Source organism: Onychostruthus taczanowskii, unplaced genomic scaffold, assembly GCF_017590055.1.
Source record: "Onychostruthus taczanowskii isolate IOZ18803 unplaced genomic scaffold, ASM1759005v1 scaffold317, whole genome shotgun sequence".
NCBI classification, from domain to species: Eukaryota; Metazoa; Chordata; class Aves; order Passeriformes; family Passeridae; genus Onychostruthus; species Onychostruthus taczanowskii.
Genome location: NW_024500539.1, coordinates 50,749 through 72,232, shown reverse-complemented (window position 1 = coordinate 72,232; position 21,484 = coordinate 50,749). Strand labels below are relative to the sequence as shown.

Sequence of the window (21,484 nt, the reverse complement as noted above, 5' to 3'; positions counted from 1 at the left end):
CCCCAGAGCTGGGTTTGGGGTTCCCTCTGTCCCCCTGCACCCCAGAGCTGGGTTTGGGGTTTCCCCTGCACCCCCAGAGCTGGGTTTGGGGTTTCCCCTGCACCCCCAGAGCTGGGTTTGGGGTTTCCCCTGCACACACAGAGCTGGGTTTGGGGTTTCCCCTGTCCCCCTGCACCCCCAGAGCTGGGTTTGGGGTTTCTTCTGCACGCCCAGGGCTGGGTTTGGGGTTTCCCCTGTCCCCCTACACCCCCAGAGCTAGGTTTGGGATTCCCCCTGCACCCCAGAGCTGGGTTTGGGGTTTCCCCTGCACCCCCAGAGCTGGGTTTGGGATTCCCCTGCACCCCCAGAGCTGGGTTTGGGGTTTCCCCTGTCCCCCCAGAGCTGGGTTTGGGGTTTCCCCTGTTGCCCTGCACCCCCAGAGTGGAGTTTGGGGTTCCCTCTGTCCCCCTGCACCCCCAGTGTTGGGTTTGGGGTTTCCTCTGCACCCCCAGAACTGGGTTTGGGGTTTCCCCTGCACCCCCAGAGCTGGGTTTGGGGTTCCCCCTGCACCCCCAGAACTGGGGCTGCACCCCCAGAACTGGGTTTGGGGTTTCCTCTGCACCCCCAGTGTTGGGTTTGGGGTTCCCTCTGCACCCCTAGAGCTGGGTTTGGGGTTTCCTCTGCACCCCCAGAACTGGGTTTGGGGTTTCCCCTGCACCCCCAGAACTGGGTTTGGGGTTTCCTCTGCACCCCCAGTGTTGGGTTTGGGGTTCCCCCTGCACCCCCAGAGCTGGGTTTGGGGTTCCCTCTCTTGCTCCTGGCCTCCCCTGGAGCTGTGGGTCCCTTCCAGGGGCGGGGGGCTGCTGGTGGCAGGGCTCCAGGCCTGTTTGGGCAGGGCTGGGTGGCGCTGGTCCCAGCTGAGCTGTGCTCTCCTCCCGCAGTACCTGGAGGTGCTGCGCTCCCACCAGAACCGGCCGGCCAAGTGCCTGACCGTCCTGTGGGCGCTGGGGCAGGCTGGATTCACCGACCTCCACGAGGGCCTGAAGGGTGAGAGCCGGGAGCAGCAGGGTGGGATCCCCTCCGGGAGTGCCAGCACACCTGCACTCCTGCTGGTGGCGCTGCTGAGGAGTGGGAAAGGCTGGGGAGGATCCTCATGGAGCAGCAGGGTGGGATCCCCTCCGGGAGTGCCAGCACACCTGCACTCCTCCTGCTGGCACTGCTGAGGGATGGGAAAGGTTGGAGAGGATCCTCAAGGAGCAGCGGGATGGGATCCCCTGCTGGGAGTGCCAGCACACCTGCACTCCTGCTGGTGGCACTGCCAAGGGATGGGAAAGGTTGGAGAGGATCCTCCAGGAGCAGCGGGGTGGGATCCCCTCCGGGAGTGCCAGCACCCCTGCACTCCTCCTGCTGGCACTGCTGAGGAGTGGGAAAGGCTGGGGAGGATCCTCAAGGAGCAGTGGGATGGGATTCCAGGGAATGCCAGCACACCTGCACTCCTGCTGGTGGCACTGCTGAGGAGTGGGAAAGGTTGGGAAGGATCCTGAAGGTCTGCAGTGTGGGATCCCCTCCGGGAGTGCCAGCACCTCAAGGAGCAGCAGCGTGGGATTCCAGGGAATGCCAGCACACCTGCACTCCTGCTGGTGGCACTGCTGAGGAGTGGGAAAGGTTGGGGAGGATCCTCAAGGAGCAGCAGCGTGGGATTCCAGGGAATGCCAGCACACCTGCACTCCTGCTGGTGGTGCTGCTGAGGGGTGGGAAAGGCTGGGAAGGATCCTCAAGGAGCAGCGGGGTGGGATTCCAGGGAATGCCAGCACACCTGCACTCCTCCTGGTGGCACTGCCGAGGGGTGGGAAAGGCTGGGGAGGATCCTCAAGGTCTGCAGTGCAGCTTCCCCCAGCCAGGACAGGAAAATGGGTGGATCCTGGGAGAACCATCCTGCCTGGAAGGACCGGCAGCGTGCTGCTCCTCTGCTCTGCAGCCCTGGAGCCCTGGAGCCCTTCCCGGGGGATCTGCCTGCCTGTCCCTGGGTGGTTTGGCTCGTCCTGGTGCAGGGAGAGCCCAGCCAGACCCTCCCTCTGTCCCTGCAGTGTGGCTCGGCGTCATGCTCCCGGTGCTCGGCATCAAGTCCCTCTCTCCCTACGCCGTTTCCTACCTGGACCGGCTCCTGATGTGAGTGACCCCTGTGTCCCGGGGGCTGCCGGGGCTCCGCAGTGCTGCCCTTGCCAGAGCCCAGCAGCTCAGGCCTCTGTCCTGCAGGATGCACCCCAACCTCACCAAAGGCTTCGGCACGATCGGCCCCAAGGACTTCTTCCCCCTCCTGGACTTCGCCTTCATGCCCAACAACTCGCTGTCGCCCAGGTACGCCGCTCCGCCCGGGCCCAGCCGTGCCACAGGGCGGGCCCTGGGTGTCCCCGCTGCCACCCTGGTGCCAGCTGGCCCTCGGCAGCCTGGCTCTCTTCCCCCAGCCTGCAGGAGCAGCTGCGGCGCCTGTACCCCCGGCTGAAGGTGCTGGCCCTGGGCGCCCGGCCCGAGGCTGCCCTGCACACCTACTTCCCCTCCTTCCTGTCCCGAGCCACGCCTGCCTGCCCGCCCGCCATGAAGGAGGAGGTGAGCCTGGCACGGCCACGGCGCGGGCAGGGGGCTCGTGGGGAGGGGGCAGCGCTGTCAGCGGGATGGTGGCGGCAGGGCAGGTGGAGTGGGGGTCTCTGAGTCAGGGCTCGTAAGCTTTTGGAGGTCTGTTTCACACCCTGGATAGCTCAGCTGCCTTAGGAGGCTTAAAATCAGCAGGGTGGCTTCTGTGGGAGTGTTGGGAACAAAAAAGTTTTAATGAAAGGGAAAATAACAAAACTCTTCACAGAGAAAAACGGAGCTAGGTGTAAGAGGGTTTTGCTCTTGGTGAAACACCTCACAAAGGCAATTAGTTTCTTTGTTCTCTTATTTTTCTAGTAAATTGCTTAGGTGGGGCTTCTTGGCTCTTGGCTAATTGGCTACCCTTAAGTTTGAGGTGAAGCCCCCAGGTCCTGTGAGGTGTCTTTTTACCTGAGGAAAGGAACTTCTGGGCTTTTTTCCTTTTTGAGGAGACACAGGATAGTTTTGTCACTCTGTCAACTGGGGGCACGTTCCTATAGGCCGGGGTCATGCTGCCTGCTCCCAGGGACAGGAGCCAGCAAATCCTAGAATGGTTTGGGTGGGAGGGCCCTTGGAGTCCATCCAGTTCCACCCCTGTGTGGGCAGGGGTGCTGCAGCTCTGTTTGGTGCCTCAGCAGCTGGCTGGCCGTGGCACGTGTGGGGTGTCTGGTGTGCTGGGCAGGGGGTCACACCTAACGCCCTGCTGTGCCCCCTCCCCAGCTTCTGACCTCCTTGAGCCAGTGCCTGAGCCTGGACCCTCTGAGCTTCAGCGTCTGGAGGCAGCTCTACACCAAACACCTCGCTCAGTCCAGGTCAGTGCCTCCCAGGGCAGCCAGTGCTCAGAGCCTGTGGGACACCTCCATTCCCTCTGGCAGCTCCTGACCAAGCCCCTGTTCTCCTTCCCCCCCAGTTTGCTGCTGAACCACCTGCTGGAGTCCTGGGACAGCAGCAGCAAGAAGGTAGGGGTGAGCAGGGGCACGGGGCAGCTGTGGGCTGGGACAGCTCCCCGTGCTGCTGGGGGAGCTCCCTGAGCTGGCAGTGTCCCCTCCTGGTGCCGTGGCAGCCCGGGGGGTCTCTGGGGACCGGGGGGTCCTGACGCTGCTCCTGCTGTCCCCAAGGTGCAGCAGTCACTGCAGGAAACGGTTCGCTCCTTCAAGGTGACAAACGAGGAGCTGGCAGCCAGGGGGGACACGGACGTGGCAGCCTGTGACACTGCCTGCAAGGTGAGGGGCAGGATGGGATGGGCTGGCACTGCCTGGCAGCAGGATGGCCAGACCTCAGCTCCGTGCTGGGGCCACGTGCAGGGCCAGGGCCCCGTGGGGACACGCTGGGGACAGATGTGCTGCTCCCTGTCCAGCCCCCAGCTGCTCAGCAGGTGGCTCTGTCCTGGCTGGTGTTGTGTTTGCAGGGGCCCTCGTGGCAGGGAGGAATGTTCTGACTCCATGTTCTCAGAAGGCTAATTTATTACTTTATAATACTGTATTATATTAAAGAATACTAAGCTATACTGTACTAAAAAATACAGAAAGGATACTTAGAGAATGCTAAAAAATAATAATGAAAACTCCTGACTCTCCAGAGTCCCAACACAGCTGGGCACTGAAAGGCCAATGAGTGAAAACAACTCACAGCAGAATCCAATGAAACAATCTCCAAACACATTCTACATGAGCAAAGCACAGGAGAAGCAAATGAGATAAAAATTGTTTTCCTTTTTCTCTGAGGCTTCTCAGCTTCCCAGGAGAAAAATCCTGGTGAAGGGGTTTTCAGAGAATGTGAATGCCACGTGCCTGGGAAGCCAGGGCGGGTGGGGCTGCTGTGCTGGGGCCTCCCTGGTGTCAGCAGCCTGCGGTGACAGTGACAGGGCCCTGTCCCCCTGCCCAGGAGCTGCTGTGCAAGATGAAGGGCGGGGGCTTCCCCTGGTCCCGGCTGCTGCTCGTCCTGCTGCTCTGCGCTGCTGCCTTCGTCCTGCACGACGTGCAGACACACGGCTCCTTCCAGGGTATGCTGGGCCCTCGGGGAGTCATCCGGGATCAAAAGTGCTCTGGGAGCACCAGGCATCCCCCAGCACTGCCAGCCACCGCTGTGTCCCCACAAGTGCCACGTCCACAGGCTTTTAAACCCCCCCAAGGGATGGAAACTCCACCGTTGCCCTGGCCAGCCTGCACAGCCGTGAGCAAACTGGCTTTTGTTGACAGCCTAAACCTTCCCTGTCACAAGCTTGAGGCTTTTTCCCCTTCCTCAGGAGTGATCCTCCCGTCTGGGATCACTCCTGTGACTGTTCCCCTCTGTGTCCCTGTGGCTGCTGTGAGCAGTGGGGCCTGTCTGTCTGTCCAGCTGGGGGCCCTAGGGGATGCAGGTGCTGCAGGCAGACTGCCTGTTCCCCTTTGGGAGGGTCTGCTCAGGGGGCTCTGTCCATCTGGGGGGTGTAGGCACTGCAGGCAGACTGCCTGTGCCCCTTTGGGAGGGTCTGCTCAGGGGGCTCTGTCCCCCTGGGGGGTGCAGGCACTGCAGGCAGACTGCCTGTGCCCCTTTGGCAGGGTCTGCTCAGGGGGCTCTGTCCATCTGAGGGGTGCAGGCAGACTGCCTGTGCCCCTTTGGCAGGGTCTGCTCTGGGGGCTCTGTCCCCCTGGGGGGTACTGGGGGGTGCAGGCACTGCAGGCAGACTGCCTGTGCCCCTTTGGCAGGGTCTGCTCAGGGGGCTCTGTCCATCTGTCCCCTCCTGGAGCATCTCCCGAGGGGTTTCACAGCACAGCTCGAGCCGTGTGTCCCCAGAGCCCGTGGGGACAGACGGACACATGTCCCCACAGCCAAGGGCTGCTCAAGGAGCACACTTGTCTCTTGCAGCCTCGTCCTGTGCCCGGCTGCTCCGCTCCTCCGGCGTGCTGCCCGCCTCCCAGCTGGCCTGGCAGAAGGTGTCCCGTGCCTGCCTGCAGGGCTACAGGTGTGTCACAGCGCCGTGCTGCCCGCCTGGGCTGGGCCTGAGGCTCTCGTGCAGCGCGGCGAGGGCTTGGCAGGGAGCTGGGAGCTGTTCCCCAGCTGCAGCTCGCACTGCAGCTCTGCCCCGCGCACCCCGTGCTGGCAGCTCCGTGCGGGCACCGCGGGTGCCGTGGTGCGGCCCTGGCTCATCTGAGGACTCCTTGCAGGTGGCTGGAGCACAGCCTGGCCCAGCACGGCTCCGTGGCCCTGTCTGTGCTGTGGCCACAGCTGGAGCTGCTCTGGAAAACGAGCGCTGAGGTGGCCCGGGCTGTGACCCAGCAGGGCTGCTCCCTGCTCTCCTGGCTCCACGGCGGCCTGCCCTGGCTCAGCGACTGGGTGAGTGGGGGCTCTCAGGGCTGGGGGGACAGGGGGTACCACGGGGGTGTCCCCACAGCCAAGGGCTGCTCAAGGAGCACACTTGTCTCTTGCAGCCTCGTCCTGTGCCCGGCTGCTCCGCTCCTCCGGCGTGCTGCCCGCCTCCCAGCTGGCCTGGCAGAAGGTGTCCCGTGCCTGCCTGCAGGGCTACAGGTGTGTCACAGCGCCGTGCTGGCCGCCTGGGCTGGGCCTGAGGCTCTCGTGCAGCGCGGCGAGGGCTTGGCAGGGAGCTGGGAGCTGTTCCCCAGCTGCAGCTCGCACTGCAGCTCTGCCCCGCGCACCCCGTGCTGGCAGCTCCGTGCGGCCCTGGCCTCATCTGAGGACTCCTTGCAGGTGGCTGGAGCACAGCCTGGCCCAGCACGGCTCCGTGGCCCTGTCTGTGCTGTGGCCACAGCTGGAGCTGCTCTGGAAAACGAGCGCTGAGGTGGCCCGGGCTGTGACCCAGCAGGGCTGCTCCCTGCTCTCCTGGCTCCACGGCGGCCTGCCCTGGCTCAGCGACTGGGTGAGTGGGGGCTCTCAGGGCTGGGGGGACAGGGGGTACCACGGGGGGGCTTGTAGCCCTGGGGAAGCTCTGCTGGGGAGCCCTGAGGTGGGGTGGTGACGCGTTTGCCGCCGCTGCTGGCAGGAGCCCCCCGTGCTGGTGTTCTGGGAAGGGGACAGCCCCACGGCAGGTCTCTGATGCCATCTGTCCTCCCACTGCAGCTGTTGGCAGTGGCTGGGGAAGGCAGAGGGCTCAGAGCACTCCCTGGTGCTCCAGCAGCCAGTTCTGGTGGCAGTGGGGTGGCACCAGCGTCCCACAGAGCGCGGGTGCGCTGGGGAAGGGCAGCGTGGGGAGGGCGAGCTGCAGGCTGCTGGGGAGGGAGGGAGGGAGGGTGAGCAGGGCCAGCCCGGGCAGGCAGCCCCCGGGAGGGGCTGCTGCTCACCCCACGCCATCTCTGCTGCCCCAGCTGCAGAGCCGGCTCCCCGAGGCGCTGCTGCACCTGGCCGAGTGTGCGCGGGAGCTGCTGCTGTTCGTGCTGCACAGCTGCCTGCTGCCGCTGCTGCAGGGCCTGGCTGCGGTGCTGCAGCGGGGCTGGCAGAGCTGCCTCGACTCCTGCAGGTGAGCAGCTCCACCACGCTGCCCCCTGTGTCCCTGTGCCAGCCCGGGGTGACCCTGCCCTGCCCTGCCTGTGTGTCCCTGTGCCAGCCCGGGGTGTCCCCTGCCCTGCCTGTGTGTCCCTGTGCCAGCCCGGGGTGTCCCCAGCCCTGCCTGTGTGTCCTGTGCCAGCCCGGGGTGTCCCCAGCCCTCTGCTGTGTGTCCCTGTGCCAGCCCGGTGTCCCCAACCCCCTGTGCCAGCCCGGGGTGTCCCCTGCCGTGCCTGTGTCCCTGTGCCAGCCCGGGGTGTCCCCAGCCCTCTGCTGTGTGTCCTGTGCCAGCCCTGGGTGACCCAGCCCTGCCCTGCCTGTGTCCCTGTGCCAGCCCGGGGTGTCCCCAGCCCTCTGCTGTGTGTCCCTGTGCCAGCCCGGGGTGTCCCCAGCCCTGCCCTGCCTGTGTGTCCCTCTGCCATCCCGGGGTGTCCCCTGCCCTGCCTGTGTGTCCTTGTGCCAGCCCGGGGTGTCCCCTGCCCTCTGCTGTGTGTCCCTCTGCCAGCCCTGGGTGTCCCCTGCCCTGCCCTGCCTGTGTCCCCCATGTCCCTCAGCCCTTGTGGCTCTGAGCCCCCCCGTAATCCCTTGTCCTTGTTTTCCAGTGGGGACGTGACGTGGCAGTGCGTGAGGGACCACTTGGTGAGCTTCACCCATTCCTCCTGGATTTACCTGCAGAACGCCACCCTGGCCCTCAAAAACTGGGCCCTGGCCGTGATCTCTGGACACTGAGCTGCTCTCTGGAGGGCACCCCGTGTTCTGGCTGCCGAGGGGTGCCCGGGGCGCAGGGCAGTGCCCGCAGGAACTTGGGGTCCCATCGGGGCTTCTGGGGAGGTTTGTTTTTTTTGGGGAGACCCGCGTCCAGGTTTTTCCACCCCCTGTGACCGCTCTGGCTTTCCCTGTCCCTCTGTCCCTGGGTGGGTGGGTGGGTGGTCCCCATCCCCTCGTGTTTCACCTGCTGACAGGATCAGGGGTGGAGCCCCTCACCTTCCCAGCCCTCCCCACCAATGAACGAACTGATTTATTTTATTATTTTTTTCCTTAGAATCGCTCCGTGTGCTTTACATTTCTTCCTAATTGGAGATGGCTGTGCGTGGTGGGGGGGAGGGGCTGTGCAGACCCCCCCTGCACCCCCATCCCCACCCAATCCCACCCACCCCGGGGGGAGCAGTGCCTCGGTGGAGCCCCCTGCTCTGGCTGGGGTGGCTTAAAGGAGCCCAGGGAGCTGCTGGTGCCACCCACGGGTGGGCCCCGGGTGGGGGGGTTCCTGTGGAGTGGGGAGGGGTCAGGTTTGACCCCCGCCTCTGCCCGTGGGGGTGGGGCACCCGTGGGGGTGGGGCAGCTGCGTTTGCCTCTGTGCTCAGCCACGTGTGGCACGTACAGGTGTCCGTGCCTCCGTGCACACCTGTGCTCCGTGTGTGGGTCACTGCACAGCCCCGGGTCTGGTCACGCCTGTGTCCGGTCACACCCAATGGCCACTCACACTGTCCACTCACACTGTCCACTCACACCCAGTGTCCACTCACACCCAATGTCCACTCACACCCACTGTCCCCTCACACCCACTGTCCACTCACACCCGCTGTCCACTCACACCCAATGTCCACTCACACCCAATGGCCACTCACACCCACTGTCCACTCACACCCAATGTCCACTCACACCCACTGTCCACTCACACCTGTGTCCGGTCACGCCTGTGTCCACTCACACTGTCCACTCACCCCTGTGTCCAGTCACACTGTCCACTCACACCCACTGTCCACTCACACCTGTGTCCACTCACACCCAATGGCCACTCACACGCATTGTCCACTCACACCCACTGTCCACTCACACCCGCTGTCCACTCACACCCGCTGTCCACCCACTCCCTGGTCACACCCAGTGTCCGGTCACACTGTCCACTCACACCTACGGTCCAGTCACACACCAGTGTCCCCTCACACCCACTGTCCGGTCACACCGTGTCCCCTCTGTCCGGTCACTCCTCTGGGGACGCGGCCATTACCACAAGGGGGCGTGGCCAGGGCCATAAAGGGCGTGGTCATAGCATGAAGGGGCGTGACATTCAGTAAGGGGCGTGGCCTATGCTCTGCCAGAGAGGGGCGTGGTCGAGAGGAGCCGCGGCCCCGGTGCCGCTGCGGCCGTTGCCGAGGCGCCAGCCAATGGGCGGGCACGTTGCTGCGAGGCGGCAGCCAATGGCCGCGCGCCTTGCTGTTGCCGGGCTGCCCGTACCGGCCGTGCCGCGGCCGTCCCGGGGCGATGCCGGTCCCGGCCCTGCCGGGCCATGGAGATCCGCTGCGGGGGTCTCCTCTTCAGCTCCCGCTTCGACTCGGGCAACCTGGCACATGTAGAACAGGTGCGGCCTACAGAGCCGGGAGGCGGCCCCGCCGCCCGGGCCAACGCTCTGCCCGCCGCCGACTACGAGTTCAACGTGTGGACGCGGCCCGACTGCGCGCACACGGAGTATGAGAACGGCAACAGGTACCGCTGCGCGGGGAACCGGGAAGGGGCGCTCGGTTGGCTCTTGGGGCACCCCCGGAAGGGGCCGGGAGTGGCCGGGGCTGTCGGTGGAAGGGGCGGCGGCGGGGCTGGGGCGGCCGGTGGCGGCGGAGGAGCCCTGGGAGGGGGCTCGGGGGGTCTGACACGCTCCGGCGGTGCCGAGAAGGGGGAGTGCCTCGGGAAGAGGAGCGGTGGGGCCGGGGTCTGAGGAAAGGGGCTGCGGTGCCCCGGGAGGGGGCTCCGGCGGGGCTCAGAGAGCTCCCGGTGGCACCGGGGCAGCGCTGAGGCGGCGCCGCTCCTGCCGTCCGCAGGTCCTGGTTCTACTTCAGCGTGCGCGGGGGAGCCCCGGGCAAGCTGATCAAGCTGCACATCCTGAACATGAACAAGCAGAGCCGGCTGTACGCGCAGGGCATGACCCCCTTCGTGCGCACGCTGCCCGTGCGGCCGCGCTGGGAGCGCATCCGGCAGCGCCCCAGCTTCCCGGTGAGAGCCGGGAGCGCCCCGAGGGGCCGGGCACCGGGCAGCCCGTCCGGGAGCCAGCGCCGCCTGCGCTGGGCTGAGCCCCGCGTTCTGCCCGCTCGGCCGAGCAGCTGCTTTGTTCCTGGCTTCTGCGAGGGAGGTGGGCACAGGAGCAGCAACAGATGCTGTGCCACGGGGAGAGCCAAGGGCCGGCGCCAGGGCACTGCTGGGGGCCAGAGGAGAGCAGCAGGGCTGTGCTAGCTCTGTCCCCGGGCTGTGTCCATCCCTCTGGGTGTCCAGAGGAGAGCAGCAGGGCTGTGTTAGCTCTGTCCTCAGGCTGTGCCCAGCTCTCTCGGTGTCCAGAGGAGAGCAGCAGGGCTGTGTTAGCTCTGTCCTCAGGCTGTGCCCAGCTCTCTCGGTGTCCAGAGGAGAGCAGCAGGGCTGTGTTAGCTCTGTCCTCAGGCTGTGCCCAGCTCTCTCGGTGTCCAGAGGAGAGCAGCAGGGCTGTGTTAGCTCTGTCCTCAGGCTGTGCCCAGCTCTCTCGGTGTCCAGAGGAGAGCAGCAGGGCTGTGTTAGCTCTGTCCTCAGGCTGTGCCCAGCTCTCTCGGTGTCCAGAGGAGAGCAGCAGGGCTGTGTTAGCTCTGTCCTCAGGCTGTGCCCAGCTCTCTCGGTGTCCAGAGGAGAGCAGCAGGGCTGTGTTAGCTCTGTCCTCAGGCTGTGCCCAGCTCTCTCGGTGTCCAGAGGAGAGCAGCAGGGCTGTGTTAGCTCTGTCCTCAGGCTGTGCCCAGCTCTCTCGGTGTCCAGAGGAGAGCAGCAGGGCTGTGTTAGCTCTGTCCTCAGGCTGTGCCCAGCTCTCTCGGTGTCCAGAGGAGAGCAGCAGGGCTGTGTTAGCTCTGTCCCTGAGCTGTGTCCATCCCTCTTGGTGTCCCAGAGGAAAGCAGCAGGGCTGTGCTGGGCTGGCTCTGTCCATCCCTCTCGGTGTCCAGAGGAGAGCAGCGGGGCTGTGTTAGCTCTGTCCCTGGGCTGTACCCAGCTCTCTCAGCCCAGCCCAGCTGTGCTGGCTCTGTCCCCAGGCTGTGTCCATCCCTCTCGGTGTCCAGAGGAGAGCAGCAGGGCTGTGTTAGCTCTGTCCCCAGGCTGTGCCCATCACTCTGGGTGTCCCAGAGGAGAGCAGCAGGGCTGTGCTGGGCTGGCTCTGGCCCCAGGCTGTCCCCAGCTCTCTCAGTGTCCCAGAGGAGAGCAGCAGGGCTGTGCTGGCTGGCTCTGCCCCTGGGCCATTCCCAGCCCTCTCCCCGGTGTCTGTGGCAGGTGGTGGAGGCGCAGTTCGTGCTGTCCTTCGTGCACCGCTTCCTGGAGCACCGCGGGGCCACCACCTACTTTGCCTTCTGCTACCCCTTCTCCTACACGGAGTGCCAGGACATGCTGGCACAGCTGGACGGCCGCTTCCAGGACTGCAGGCACATGTCCCCCAGCAGGTGTGCCCCCCACTTTCTCCTTCCTGGCTTTTGCCCCCACCTTCCTGGCCCTCACACCTTTCCTGGCCTGTGCCTTCTTGGGTTGTTTTCCCCTGGGGAAGCTCTGTCTGCAGCAGGAGGGTCTTTGTGCCCTCCCCATAGCTGCCTGGCCCGTGCTTCTCTGCGCCCCAGCTCTGCACAAGCAGCTCACCCTGAGCTACCCCCGGGATTCCAGAGGATCCCTTGTTCTGGAGCCCAGTCCCTCCTGCCAGAATGGGTTACCACCCTGATGGGATGAATCCCTCAGTGCCCTGTGCCTCCTGCTGGGAGGCATTATCTCTGGATGGGATGGCCTGACCCTCTGTGCCAGTCTGTGTGTGCCTGAGCTGATCCCCCACTGCTCCCACAGCTGGGGGGCTGGGCAGGGCAAGCCCCAGCCCTGGGCCCCCCTCCTTACCCTGCAGGAAGGGCTGCTCGTGCTCCCAGCAGCAGAGCCCAGATGTGGGGGTGGGCCTTGTGGGGCTGGGGCTGCTCAGCCCCCGGGGCTGTGAGTGTGGGCAGCGTTCCCAACCCAGCCCCTGGGGCTGGCTGAGACCCCTTGTCCCCCACAGCCCCCTCGACTCGGTCTATTACCACCGGGAGCTGCTCTGCCACTCTCTGGACAAGCTGCGTGTGGACCTGCTGACCATCACCTCGTGCCATGGCATGCAGGAGAAGCGGGAGCCCCGGCTGGACAAGCTTTTCCCAGACACCAGCACACCCCGGCCTCACTGCTTCACTGGAAAGAGGGTGAGACCACCCGCTGGGCTGGGCTGGGCTGGGCTGGGGGCCAGCAGCCCCCGTGGTGGCCCGTGTGTTGGCACCTTTCTGCAGCCCCCGTGTCTGTGACCAGAATGGCGCTGTGGCCGCAAGGGCTCGAGCGTTTGGGCAGAGTTTGTGGAGCAGAGTCTGAGACCCTTGACTATCACAATATCCTGGGGCAGGCAGGACACCCCCTCACCCCGTCTGCTTGTCCCCAGGTGTTCTTCCTCAGCAGCAGAGTCCACCCAGGAGAAACCCCCTCCAGCTTTGTCTTCAACGGCTTCCTGGACTTCATCCTGCGGGAGGAGGATCCCCGTGCCCAGATGCTGCGGCGCATGTTCGTGTTCAAGCTCATCCCCATGCTGAACCCCGACGGGGTGCTGCGGGGCCACTACCGGTGAGTGCAGGGCCTCCTGCCTGGGAGCCTGCTCTGGGGTCCAGGGAGTCACTCGGGCTGGAAAAGTCCTCCCAGAGCACTGAGTCCAACGTTCCGCCAAGGGAAAGAAGCAGGAGTGGTTTATTTGAGTATTGTTTGGTAGATGTGAGCAAAAGGCGAGTGTCCTTCACTGGTGGGTGTGGATGTGGAAAAGGCTGTGAGTTTGCTGAAGGAGGAATCTCAGAAAGCTGATTCTGTGGTTTTTGTAACATTTATAAAATCATGGAATCCTGGATTCACTTGGGTTGGAAAAGCTCTGTGAGACCATTGAGTCCAAGCACCCCCAGCACTGCCCAGGACACCACTGTCCCCTGTCCCCAAGTGCCACAGCCACAGGGCTTTGAAACCCTCCAGGGATGGGGAATCCACCCTAGCCCAGAGCAGCCAGTGCTAGGGGCTAGACAGCCCTTTCCATAAAGAAAGTGTTCCCAATATCCAACCTAAACTTTCCCTGGTTCAGCTCGAGGCTGTTCTCTGGTCCTGTACCTTGCTCTCTGGGAGCAGAACCTGACCCCTCCACATGGCTCCATTCTCCTGTCAGGGAGTTGCAGGGAATGTCCATTCCCTTCCCAGCTCCCTCAGCCTCTCCTGGGGCTCCATTCCCTTCCCAGCTCCCTCAGCCTCTCCTGGGGCTCCATTCCCTTCCCAGCTCCCTCAGCCTCTCCTGGGGCTCCATTCCCTTCCCAGCTCCCTCAGCCTCTCCTGGGGCTCCATTCCCTTCCCAGCTCCCTCAGCCTCTCCTGGGGCTCCATTCCCTTCCCAGCTCCGGGGAAGATCGTGCAGGACTCTGCCACGCTGTGCATCTCTGGCAGCCCCTGGCCACTGGTCTGGCCATTGCTGGCATTTTTGGACAGAGCCCAAAGCCCTGGGTGCTCCGAGGCCAGCTCAGCCCTGCCGGGGTGCCTGGGAGGCGCTCAGGTGTCTCGGCTCTCCCTGCAGGACCGACTCGCGCGGGGTGAACCTGAACCGGCAGTACCTGCACCCCGACGCCGAGCTGCACCCCGCCGTGTACGGCGCCAAGGCCGTGCTGCTCTACCACCACGTCCACAGCCGCGTCCTGCCCGGCTCTCCGGACTGGAGGACGTTTGTCTCCCCTCTCAGCACCAGCTCGCTGAGCTTAAAATCTCCCAACTGTCCCATCCCAGCCGTGGAGACCGCATTATCGGAGCTGGACAAAACCAACAACCTCCGCAACTCCCCCGGCACCTGGCGTGCCGGCGCCCGCTCCGGCCTGGCTGGCAGCGGCCCCAGGACGCCGGCGCAGGATGCCCAGCTGTCAGACAGCACGGAGCCGGCCGCCTGGATCCTCCCGTCCAGCCAGGGCAGCGAGCGCTGTGAGGAGGGGCCGTGGGCGCCTGCTGCAGCCCCCGCGGCTGCCGAGCCCGCAGAGCCCATTGCACCCCGGGACAGCGGCCTGGCCTACTACGTGGACCTGCACGGGCACGCCTCCAAGCGCGGCTGCTTCATGTACGGCAACAGCTTCAGCGACGAGAACGACCAGGTGAGGGCACGGCCCGAACCCGCGGCTGCTGGGAGCCCCTGCTGCTCTGCCCCCTGCCCGCGGGCCCCAGTGCTGCTGCTGCTGGGAGAGGGGCGTGGAATCCCTTCACAGCTCCTTCCTTTTCCTCCCCTTTTCCTTCCTTCCTCCTCTCTCTCCTCCCCCAGTTTGGTGACCAGGGCAGCAGGAGGTCTGAGATTCCCCCTGGGAGCTGGCAAGGGTCAGCAGGGTGTTCTCCCAGCTGGCTGTCAGGAGAGCCCGTCGGGGGGTGGGCAGCATGGCCTGGGCACAGCTGGAGCTTGTGAGACCCTGGAACTGGGCAGAGCGGGCCCTGGTGCGAGCCTGCGCTCAGCACTGGTCCCACTGGAGCAGGACGAGTAGCCCGTGGTCACCCCTGTTGCTCCCTGCACTCTGCAGGTGGAGAACATGCTGTTCCCCAAACTCATCTCCCTGAACTGCCCTCACTTTGACTTCACGGGCTGCAACTTCTCGGAGAAGAACATGTACGCCCGGGACAAGCGGGACGGGCAGTCCAAGGAGGGCAGCGGGCGCGTGGCCGTCTACAAGGCCCTGGGCATCATCCACAGGTAGGGCAGCTCCGGGGCCACCCTGGGGGCACAAAGGGCTTGTGCTGGGTGGGGGACAAAGGGGGAACCAGTTCCGTGGCACAGACACCTGAGTGGCCCCAGGGCGGGTCAGCAGAGGCTGGGCCTGGTTGTGCCAGGTGTTGCTGTGTTCCTGAGATGCAGGCTCAGCCAGGCTCCTTTCCTTCCTGTTCCTCCCCACCCCTCCTGCAGCTGCTCTGGCTGCTTCTCCCTGCTCTTGCACATCTTTCTGAGGGGAATTCTCCTCTTTCCTGGATGTTCCTGGGTATATTGAGCTGTAATTAAGTAGAGCTGCAGTGGGCATAGCATCCCCATGGCTGTGTGTGAGATTCCAGCCTCAGCCCATCAGTGATCCCGTGAGCTGGGGATGCCTGTGATCCATCCCTCTCCCACGTGGGATGGGATATTCCTGGGAATATAGCATGGGGCAGGGCAGCCAGACCCACAGACTGGGGGTTCTCTCACTTTCCTCAGCGCTTGCTGTGTGCTCAGCTGCTGCTTTGTGCCCAGCACTAGTCCAGCCCCACAGGAGCACACACACACACGTGGGCTTTGGGCTTACTGGGGAGCTTTGTTCTGTGACTGACCTGGAGCAGCTCAGGTTGCTGATCCAACAGCAACATCCCAGAAAGTGCTGGGAGTGCTCACAGTGCACGTGTGGGCTCCCAGGCAGGCTGGGGCAGAGCTGCTCAGGTTTTCTGCTGTGCTGGCCCTGCAGCTGTCTCTGGGCAGTGGGACAGATGGGAGCCATCCCAGCTGGCAGCTCCTAGCCCACACTTCCCCATCCCTCCTCCTCCAGCAGGAAGTGCTCCAAGGCACCTTGAGGGTCAGGGGAAGGCTGTAGCTGCCCACTCCCTGGATTGTTGGTGTTGACAGTAGATAATTCCCTTTATCCAGCCATCAGGGACCCCCCCCCATCCCATCACCTTCCAGACGTGACCAAGAGGTCTCCTCACAGGAACCTTGGCACTCTGGGTGCCACCCTCAGACACCCATCCCAGATTCCCAGTGCCCTGAATCTGCTGGAGTGGCTCTCCCAGGGGAATAATGTGGCCTAGCCCCAGCCCTGCCGCTGGTTTGTGGGGTAACAGGGGCTCCCTCGTGCCCCACAGCTACACCCTGGAGTGCAACTACAACACGGGGCGCTCGGTGAACAGCATCCCGGGGGCCTGCCACGACAACGGCCGTGCCAGCCCCCCGCCGCCGCCCGCCTTCCCCTCCCGGTACACCGTGGAGCTCTTCGAGCAGGTACGGGGGCCCAGGGCAGCCTGCAGGGGGAGTGACATCCGGAGGGTGGGCTGGGAGGTGGGGCTGGGGTTTCTTTCCTCCCCTTGCTTTGCTGTCCCAAGCTCTAGGGAGCTGCCCCCTCCCCAGTGCTCTCACTCCCGGTCATTCTCTCTTTTTGGAATCCCCCCTTCCTGGTGCCCTCATCTCCCTCGTGCCCCCCTTCTTCTGGTGCCTTCCCCTCCCTGTGATCTCCTCACTACTGCTCCATTCCCCAGTTCTCCCACTCCCTGGCATTCTCCTTTTTTGGAATCCCCCCTTCCTGGTGCCCTCATCTCCTCTCGTGCCCCCATTCTCCTGCTGGGTTTGAGGGGAATGATCTCCTCACTACTGCTCCATTCCCCAGTGCTCCCACTCCCTGGCATTCTCCCTTCCTGGTGCCCTCCTCTCCCTCGTGCCCCCCTTCTCCTGCTGGGTTCCCCTCCCTGTGATCTCCTCACTACTGCTCCATTCCCCAGTGCTCCCACTCCCTGGCATTCTCCCTTCCTGGTGCCCTCATCTCCCTCGTGCCCCCCTTCTTCTGGTGGCTTCCTCTCCCTGTGAGCCCCTCACTACTGCTCCATTCCCCAGTGCCCCCACTCCCTGGCATTCTCCTTTCCCGGTGCCCTCATCTCCCCTCGTGCCCCCATTCTCCTGCTGGGTTCCCCTCCCTGTGATCTCCTCACTACTGCTCCATTCCCCAATGCCCCCACTCCGTGGCATTCTCCTTTCCTGGTGCCCTCATCTCCCCTCATGCCCCCATTCTCCTGCTGGGTTCCCCTCCCTGTGAGCCCCTCACTACTGCTCCTCTCCCCAGCGCCTCCCACTGTGCCCTTCCTTCCCCGTGTCCCCGTTTCTTCCCCTGTGCTCCCCTCCTGGCTGTGCCCCCTGGCTGTGCCCCGCACTGTGCTGTCCCTCTGTCTCCTGGTGCCCCCTCACTGTGCCTGTCCCGGGCAGGTGGGCCGGGCGGTGGCGGTGGCGGCCCTGGACATGGCCGACTGCAACCCCTGGCCGCGGATCGTGCTCTCGGAGCACGCCTGCCTGGGCAACCTGCGCGCCTGGATGCTGAAGCACGTGCGGGGGCTGCGCGGCACCAGCGGGGGCCCGCGGAGGAGAGGAGGTGCCGGGACCCCCCCCAGGAGCTCCACGTAAGGGCTGGCTGGGGCGAGCGTGGCGGCTGCAGGATAACGGCACTTAGAGATGATAAATGTCCCCAAGTGAGTCACCTGCCAGGGTCACCTGCCCTGGCCCTAGCTCTTGCCAGCTCTGGGAGCTGCAGTTGTCAGTCCCTCTGCTCCCAGCCATCAGCAGAGAAGGGCACAGAGTGAACTGGTTGGGATTTGCCTGCCCCAGTAATCTGGGTGGTCTCTCCTGCGTCACGTCCAGCACTGGGCTGGGGTGGGAGAGGCTGAGGGAGCTGGGAGGCTCAGCCTGAAGCAGAGGAAGCTCAGGGGGACCTTCTTCCTCTCCACAGCTCCCCGACAGCAGGGTGGAGCCAGGTGGGGCTCTGCTCCCAGGGAAGAGGGGCAGGACAAGGGGAAATGGCCTCAGGCTGTGCCGGGGGAAGTTCAGGCTGGATGTTGGGAACAATTCCTTCCTGGAAAGGGCTGTCCAGCACAGGCTGCCCGGGGCAGGGGTGGAGTCTCCATTTCCAGAGGGATTTAAAGCCCTGTGGATATGGCACTGCGGGCCATGGGTCAGTGGTGGCCTGGGCAGTGCTGGGGGAGGGTTGGTGTCTCAGGCCTTTTCCAAACTCAGCAATTCCTTGATTTGGGATTGGGGGTGAGGAAGTGGGAACCCTGAGACAACGCTGCTGGGACAGCGATGTGCAGCGCAGGGCACTGGGGCTGCAGCTCTCGGGGACAGTCCTGGTGGCATCCTTGTCCCCAGCTGTTCCCCAGCTCCCGAGGAGGAGTCCAGGGCTCTGCCAGAGGTGGGGCTGCAGCCCCAGCACCCGGAGCTGGGCTGTGGTGCTGGGTGGAAGGCGCAGAGGGGAGCCCCCTCACCGTGCTGGGCTGACCCCCATCTCTCACCCCTGCAGCGGGCTGCCCACCTCGGCCTCTGACAACGCACTGGCCCGTGCCAGGAGCTTCAGCAACGGCACCAGTGGCAGCGGGGGCAGCCAGCAGGACTCCCCCCGGATCCGGGCCTCCCCCAGCTTCACCTTTGGCAGCCCCAGGCCCCCGGCCGCCGCCGCGGCCTCCCAGAGCCCCGTGAGTGGCGGCAGCACCCCGGCCCTGGGCAGAGGTAAGCCGGGCTGGGGAGCCCTCGCACGCCTGCTGCGGCGCCTGTCCAGCTGCTGGGCGGGCCCACGGCCCTGAGGGAGGCCAGCACGGACACAGTGACAGTGGGTTTGTGTGCATCAGCCAGTGTGAGGGGCCTGGCCCCACAGGAGGATCCTGAGCGGGCTCAGGGCTGGCACTGCACAGCAAGGCCTGCAGTTTTACAGCCCAGCTGAGCTCCTGCTCCACTGGCATGGGGGGGACCCTGCGCACTGGGGCTGCAGGGAGACGATCCCCCTCCTGTGCCAGGACCGAGGGGCTTCTGCAGAAGCCAGCACAGAACACCTTTGCTCAACTTCCCACTGTTCCCAAGCATTCCTGAGGCCAGCAGGGACACACCAAAGTGCCTTTCCCCTCTTTAGGCACTGGCTGGGCAACAGGGGGTTATTGACCTGTGGCTGTGGTGAGGTGAGCAGGCAAGGGGCACCGGAGGGTTTCCAACATGCATCCCTGCAGGAGGGTGCCAGAGTAAGGCAAGACACTGGCTATGCCCTCTGTGCTGGTATTGCCACCGTGGGGCAGGGGCTCAGGGCCGTGGGGGACAGGCAGTGGCAGCCCTGTGCCCACATCCATTGTGGGGCTCAGCCCTGGGGGCACCGTGCTCCAAAGCCTTCCAGTGCCCAGGGCTGGGGGTGTGAGCTGGGGGCAGGTGCCTCCCTGTGTGCCTGAAGCTGTGCTTGTGTTGAGCTGTGTTCCTCTGGTGTCTGTCGTGTTGTCCTCGGGGTTTGCTGCCCAGCCCTCTGTCACGACTGTGTCTTGTCTGCCATGAGAACATGGTGGGGAGGAAATAAAAGGCTGATGTTCTCATGGGCACGTTGTTCCGTCTGTTCCTTTGGCCGGGCCCGCCCGGGGCGACCCCTGGCCCCACCCCTGGCTGAAGGGGCTGGGGACAGTTGGGGTTTGAGCAGGAACAGACCCTGTGAGCCAGAGGGGCAGAGCCTGGTCCGTGGTGTCCCCAGGACGGACTGGCTGGGGCCTCCTGCCTCCTGTGCTCCCCACTGGCACGGCCTGCAGCAGCACAGTGCCCCAGGGGACACTGCACCCTGCACTGGGACCAGGACCCGGCTCTTCCTCCCCTGCCCTGGCATCAGCTTGACCTGCTTCCTGCCTGGCCACCCCAGCTCTCCCACCACCTTCTCCCAGTGCGAGGGGCCCAGCACTGTCAGCAGCACTGTCAGCACGGGGATCAGGGCCCAGGGATGCTCTGAGCCCTGGCTTTGCCTTCCAGGCCCGTGCTGGTGCCCTCAGGCTGGCTGTGCCACGCCAGCCTCTGCCCTCCCCAGGCAGCGGGGAAGGAGCTGTGTGCTTGGAGCTGTGACAGGGAGCAGACCCTGTTGCCCTGCTCTTGTCCCACCCTCCCCCTTCATCCCCATGTCCCCCTGCAGCCTGGCCACACCCTGGGGAGCCCAGACCTGTGTTCATGCTGGGGTGAGGGCGTCTGCCAGACCCCCAGTGACACCCCCAGCTGCTGCTGGCTTTGCTGGCCGAGGCTGGCACCAGCTGAGCTGTTCTAGTCCTCTTGGCAGTACTCCCACTGAGGCAGGGGCTGTGGCCCATCCTGCCCAGCAGAGGCTCCTGCTTGCAGGTCCCATTTGCTGTGGGGTCTGGCCCTGGCTTCACCTCACTTCTGTGGGATGGGGAAAAAGCTGGGTTGGCATAAAGACTACCCAGGTGATCAGAAACTCAGGTGTGTTCCTTTGGTGCTGTCCACTGCAGCCAGGCCCCCAAACACCTTCCTTTTTCCCCCCAGCTCCCCTGGCTGAGCAGATGTCCCATGCCCAAGGACATACCCCGGTTCAGAGGGCACGGCTGTGCCCCCAGCTCCTCACTCCTGGCTGAGCCTGGCCAGCGTGGTCACACCAGTGCCATGGGACACCAAGCCAGGAGCTTGGCCTGGGCAGAGCCTCTGCACTGGCAGCACGAGCTGGGATTGAGCTCTGTGCCCGTCACACCCTCCGCTGGTATGGGCCACTGCCAGGGCCAGCCCTCGCTGCTGGGCTGTGCGGAGGGGCCCTCCCTGGCAGAGCTGGCAGGGAGGGACCCTGCAGGGCACCGTGTCACCCGGCTGTGCCACCGCGCCCCGCGATGCCTCCAGCCCAGCTGGTGACTCCGCTGTGGCACGGAGCCCTCGCCAGCACGGGCTGAGCTGTCTCCTCTGTCACACAGGGACCGTGCCCAAGGGCGCCCGGGCAGCGCCGAGCACCGGCCACAGACCGCGGGAGGCACAGCGAGGCGCGCAGGGGCTCCAGGACACGGCACCTCTGCAGGTACCACAGGCACCAGGGAGGGCACCTGGGCTGCAGCACGGCCGGGGATGGGAAGGGGCTGCCCCATGGCTCTGCCGGGTGGGCCGCCCCAAACACTGGGAAGCACCTGGGCTGCAGCACGGCCGGGGATGGGAAGGGGCCACCCCAAACACTGGGAGTCCCTCAGGGGCTGGGAGCCCCCCCAGCTGTGGGGCTCTGCCAGATATTTCTGTCCCACACACCTTTCCCTGAGACACAGTGAAAGCCCAGGGACAAGCACCTGGCACTGATCCTCCTCCTCCCTCTGCACAGGTGCTCCCAATGAAGCTGAACGCCCGCAGAGCCCCAGACAGGCCTGGGTAGGTGCTGCTGCCATTTGGGGTGCGGGCTCACCTCAGAGCCCTGCCAGGCAGGCAGAGCTGGGTACCAGACACCCGGGCAGGGGGCTCTGTGCCCCGCTGACACCGCTCTCTGTCCCACAGGGCTCTGCCCGGCGCCCCCCGCGAGGGTGCCGAGCACCGACGGACCCTTCCCGTGCTGAGCGCTCCCGTATCCCGAGCACCGGCCCCGCCGTACCGGGCAGCAGCGGCGCCGGCGGGGCTCCTGCGGCCCTGCTCCGCGCCGTGCCTGCAGCGCCTGTCCCCCGCCGCCCAGCACCGCTCGGCGCTGGCGCCGCTGCTGCTGCGCTGAGCCCCGCGCGGCCCCGGAACGCCACACGGTTCTCTCGGGTATCATCGTGTTTCCGTTAAAGCCGCTCTGCAAGAAGCTCGGGCTCGCGCCTCTCGGGGCCCGCGCGCCGCGGCCCCACGGGAGGGAGGGACGGGCGGGCGGCGGCGCGGGGCATGGCGGGGG

The 21,484-nt window shown here is 65.2% G+C and overlaps 3 protein-coding genes across 5 annotated transcripts in view; 2 read left to right on the top strand and 1 right to left on the bottom strand.

The window, feature by feature from the left end:
* The window catches only part of TMEM214 (transmembrane protein 214), a gene marked incomplete at its 5' end in the record, with an annotated part of 12,124 nt that extends 3,997 nt beyond the window's left edge, over positions 1-8,127 (top strand). The window contains 12 exons of the mRNA XM_041409989.1: positions 921-1,026; positions 2,067-2,148; positions 2,236-2,337; positions 2,445-2,586; positions 3,328-3,419; positions 3,518-3,566; positions 3,726-3,830; positions 4,492-4,609; positions 5,455-5,551; positions 5,754-5,922; positions 6,909-7,060; positions 7,689-8,127. Of these exons, the coding sequence (XP_041265923.1) occupies positions 921-1,026; positions 2,067-2,148; positions 2,236-2,337; positions 2,445-2,586; positions 3,328-3,419; positions 3,518-3,566; positions 3,726-3,830; positions 4,492-4,609; positions 5,455-5,551; positions 5,754-5,922; positions 6,909-7,060; positions 7,689-7,815 (1,341 nt within the window). The remainder of the gene's footprint in view (positions 1-920; positions 1,027-2,066; positions 2,149-2,235; positions 2,338-2,444; positions 2,587-3,327; positions 3,420-3,517; positions 3,567-3,725; positions 3,831-4,491; positions 4,610-5,454; positions 5,552-5,753; positions 5,923-6,908; positions 7,061-7,688) is intronic.
* A 1,021-nt stretch (positions 8,128-9,148) lies between these two features.
* Positions 9,149-21,390, top strand: AGBL5 (AGBL carboxypeptidase 5). Of its 3 annotated transcripts, XM_041409976.1 has the most exons (13): positions 9,149-9,570; positions 9,900-10,071; positions 11,356-11,522; positions 12,113-12,290; positions 12,521-12,699; positions 13,678-14,239; positions 14,654-14,823; positions 15,954-16,089; positions 17,062-17,252; positions 18,146-18,351; positions 20,553-20,653; positions 20,945-20,991; positions 21,115-21,390. In XM_041409976.1, exons 1-13 carry the CDS (start codon positions 9,374-9,376, stop codon positions 21,320-21,322), a joined length of 2,514 nt encoding a protein of 837 aa, XP_041265910.1. In that variant the 5' UTR covers positions 9,149-9,373; the 3' UTR covers positions 21,323-21,390. The 3 variants fall into 3 exon arrangements, with proteins under 3 accessions (XP_041265910.1, XP_041265911.1, XP_041265909.1); XM_041409977.1 differs by having other exon boundaries at positions 20,553-20,755; positions 20,812-21,256; XM_041409975.1 differs by lacking the exon at positions 20,945-20,991 and having other exon boundaries at positions 9,162-9,570; positions 21,115-21,381.
* The window catches only part of OST4 (oligosaccharyltransferase complex subunit 4, non-catalytic), a 1,692-nt gene continuing 1,562 nt past the window's right edge, over positions 21,355-21,484 (bottom strand). The window contains exon 3 of the mRNA XM_041409981.1: positions 21,355-21,476. The gene's annotated coding sequence lies outside the window, so the exon portion shown is untranslated. The remainder of the gene's footprint in view (positions 21,477-21,484) is intronic.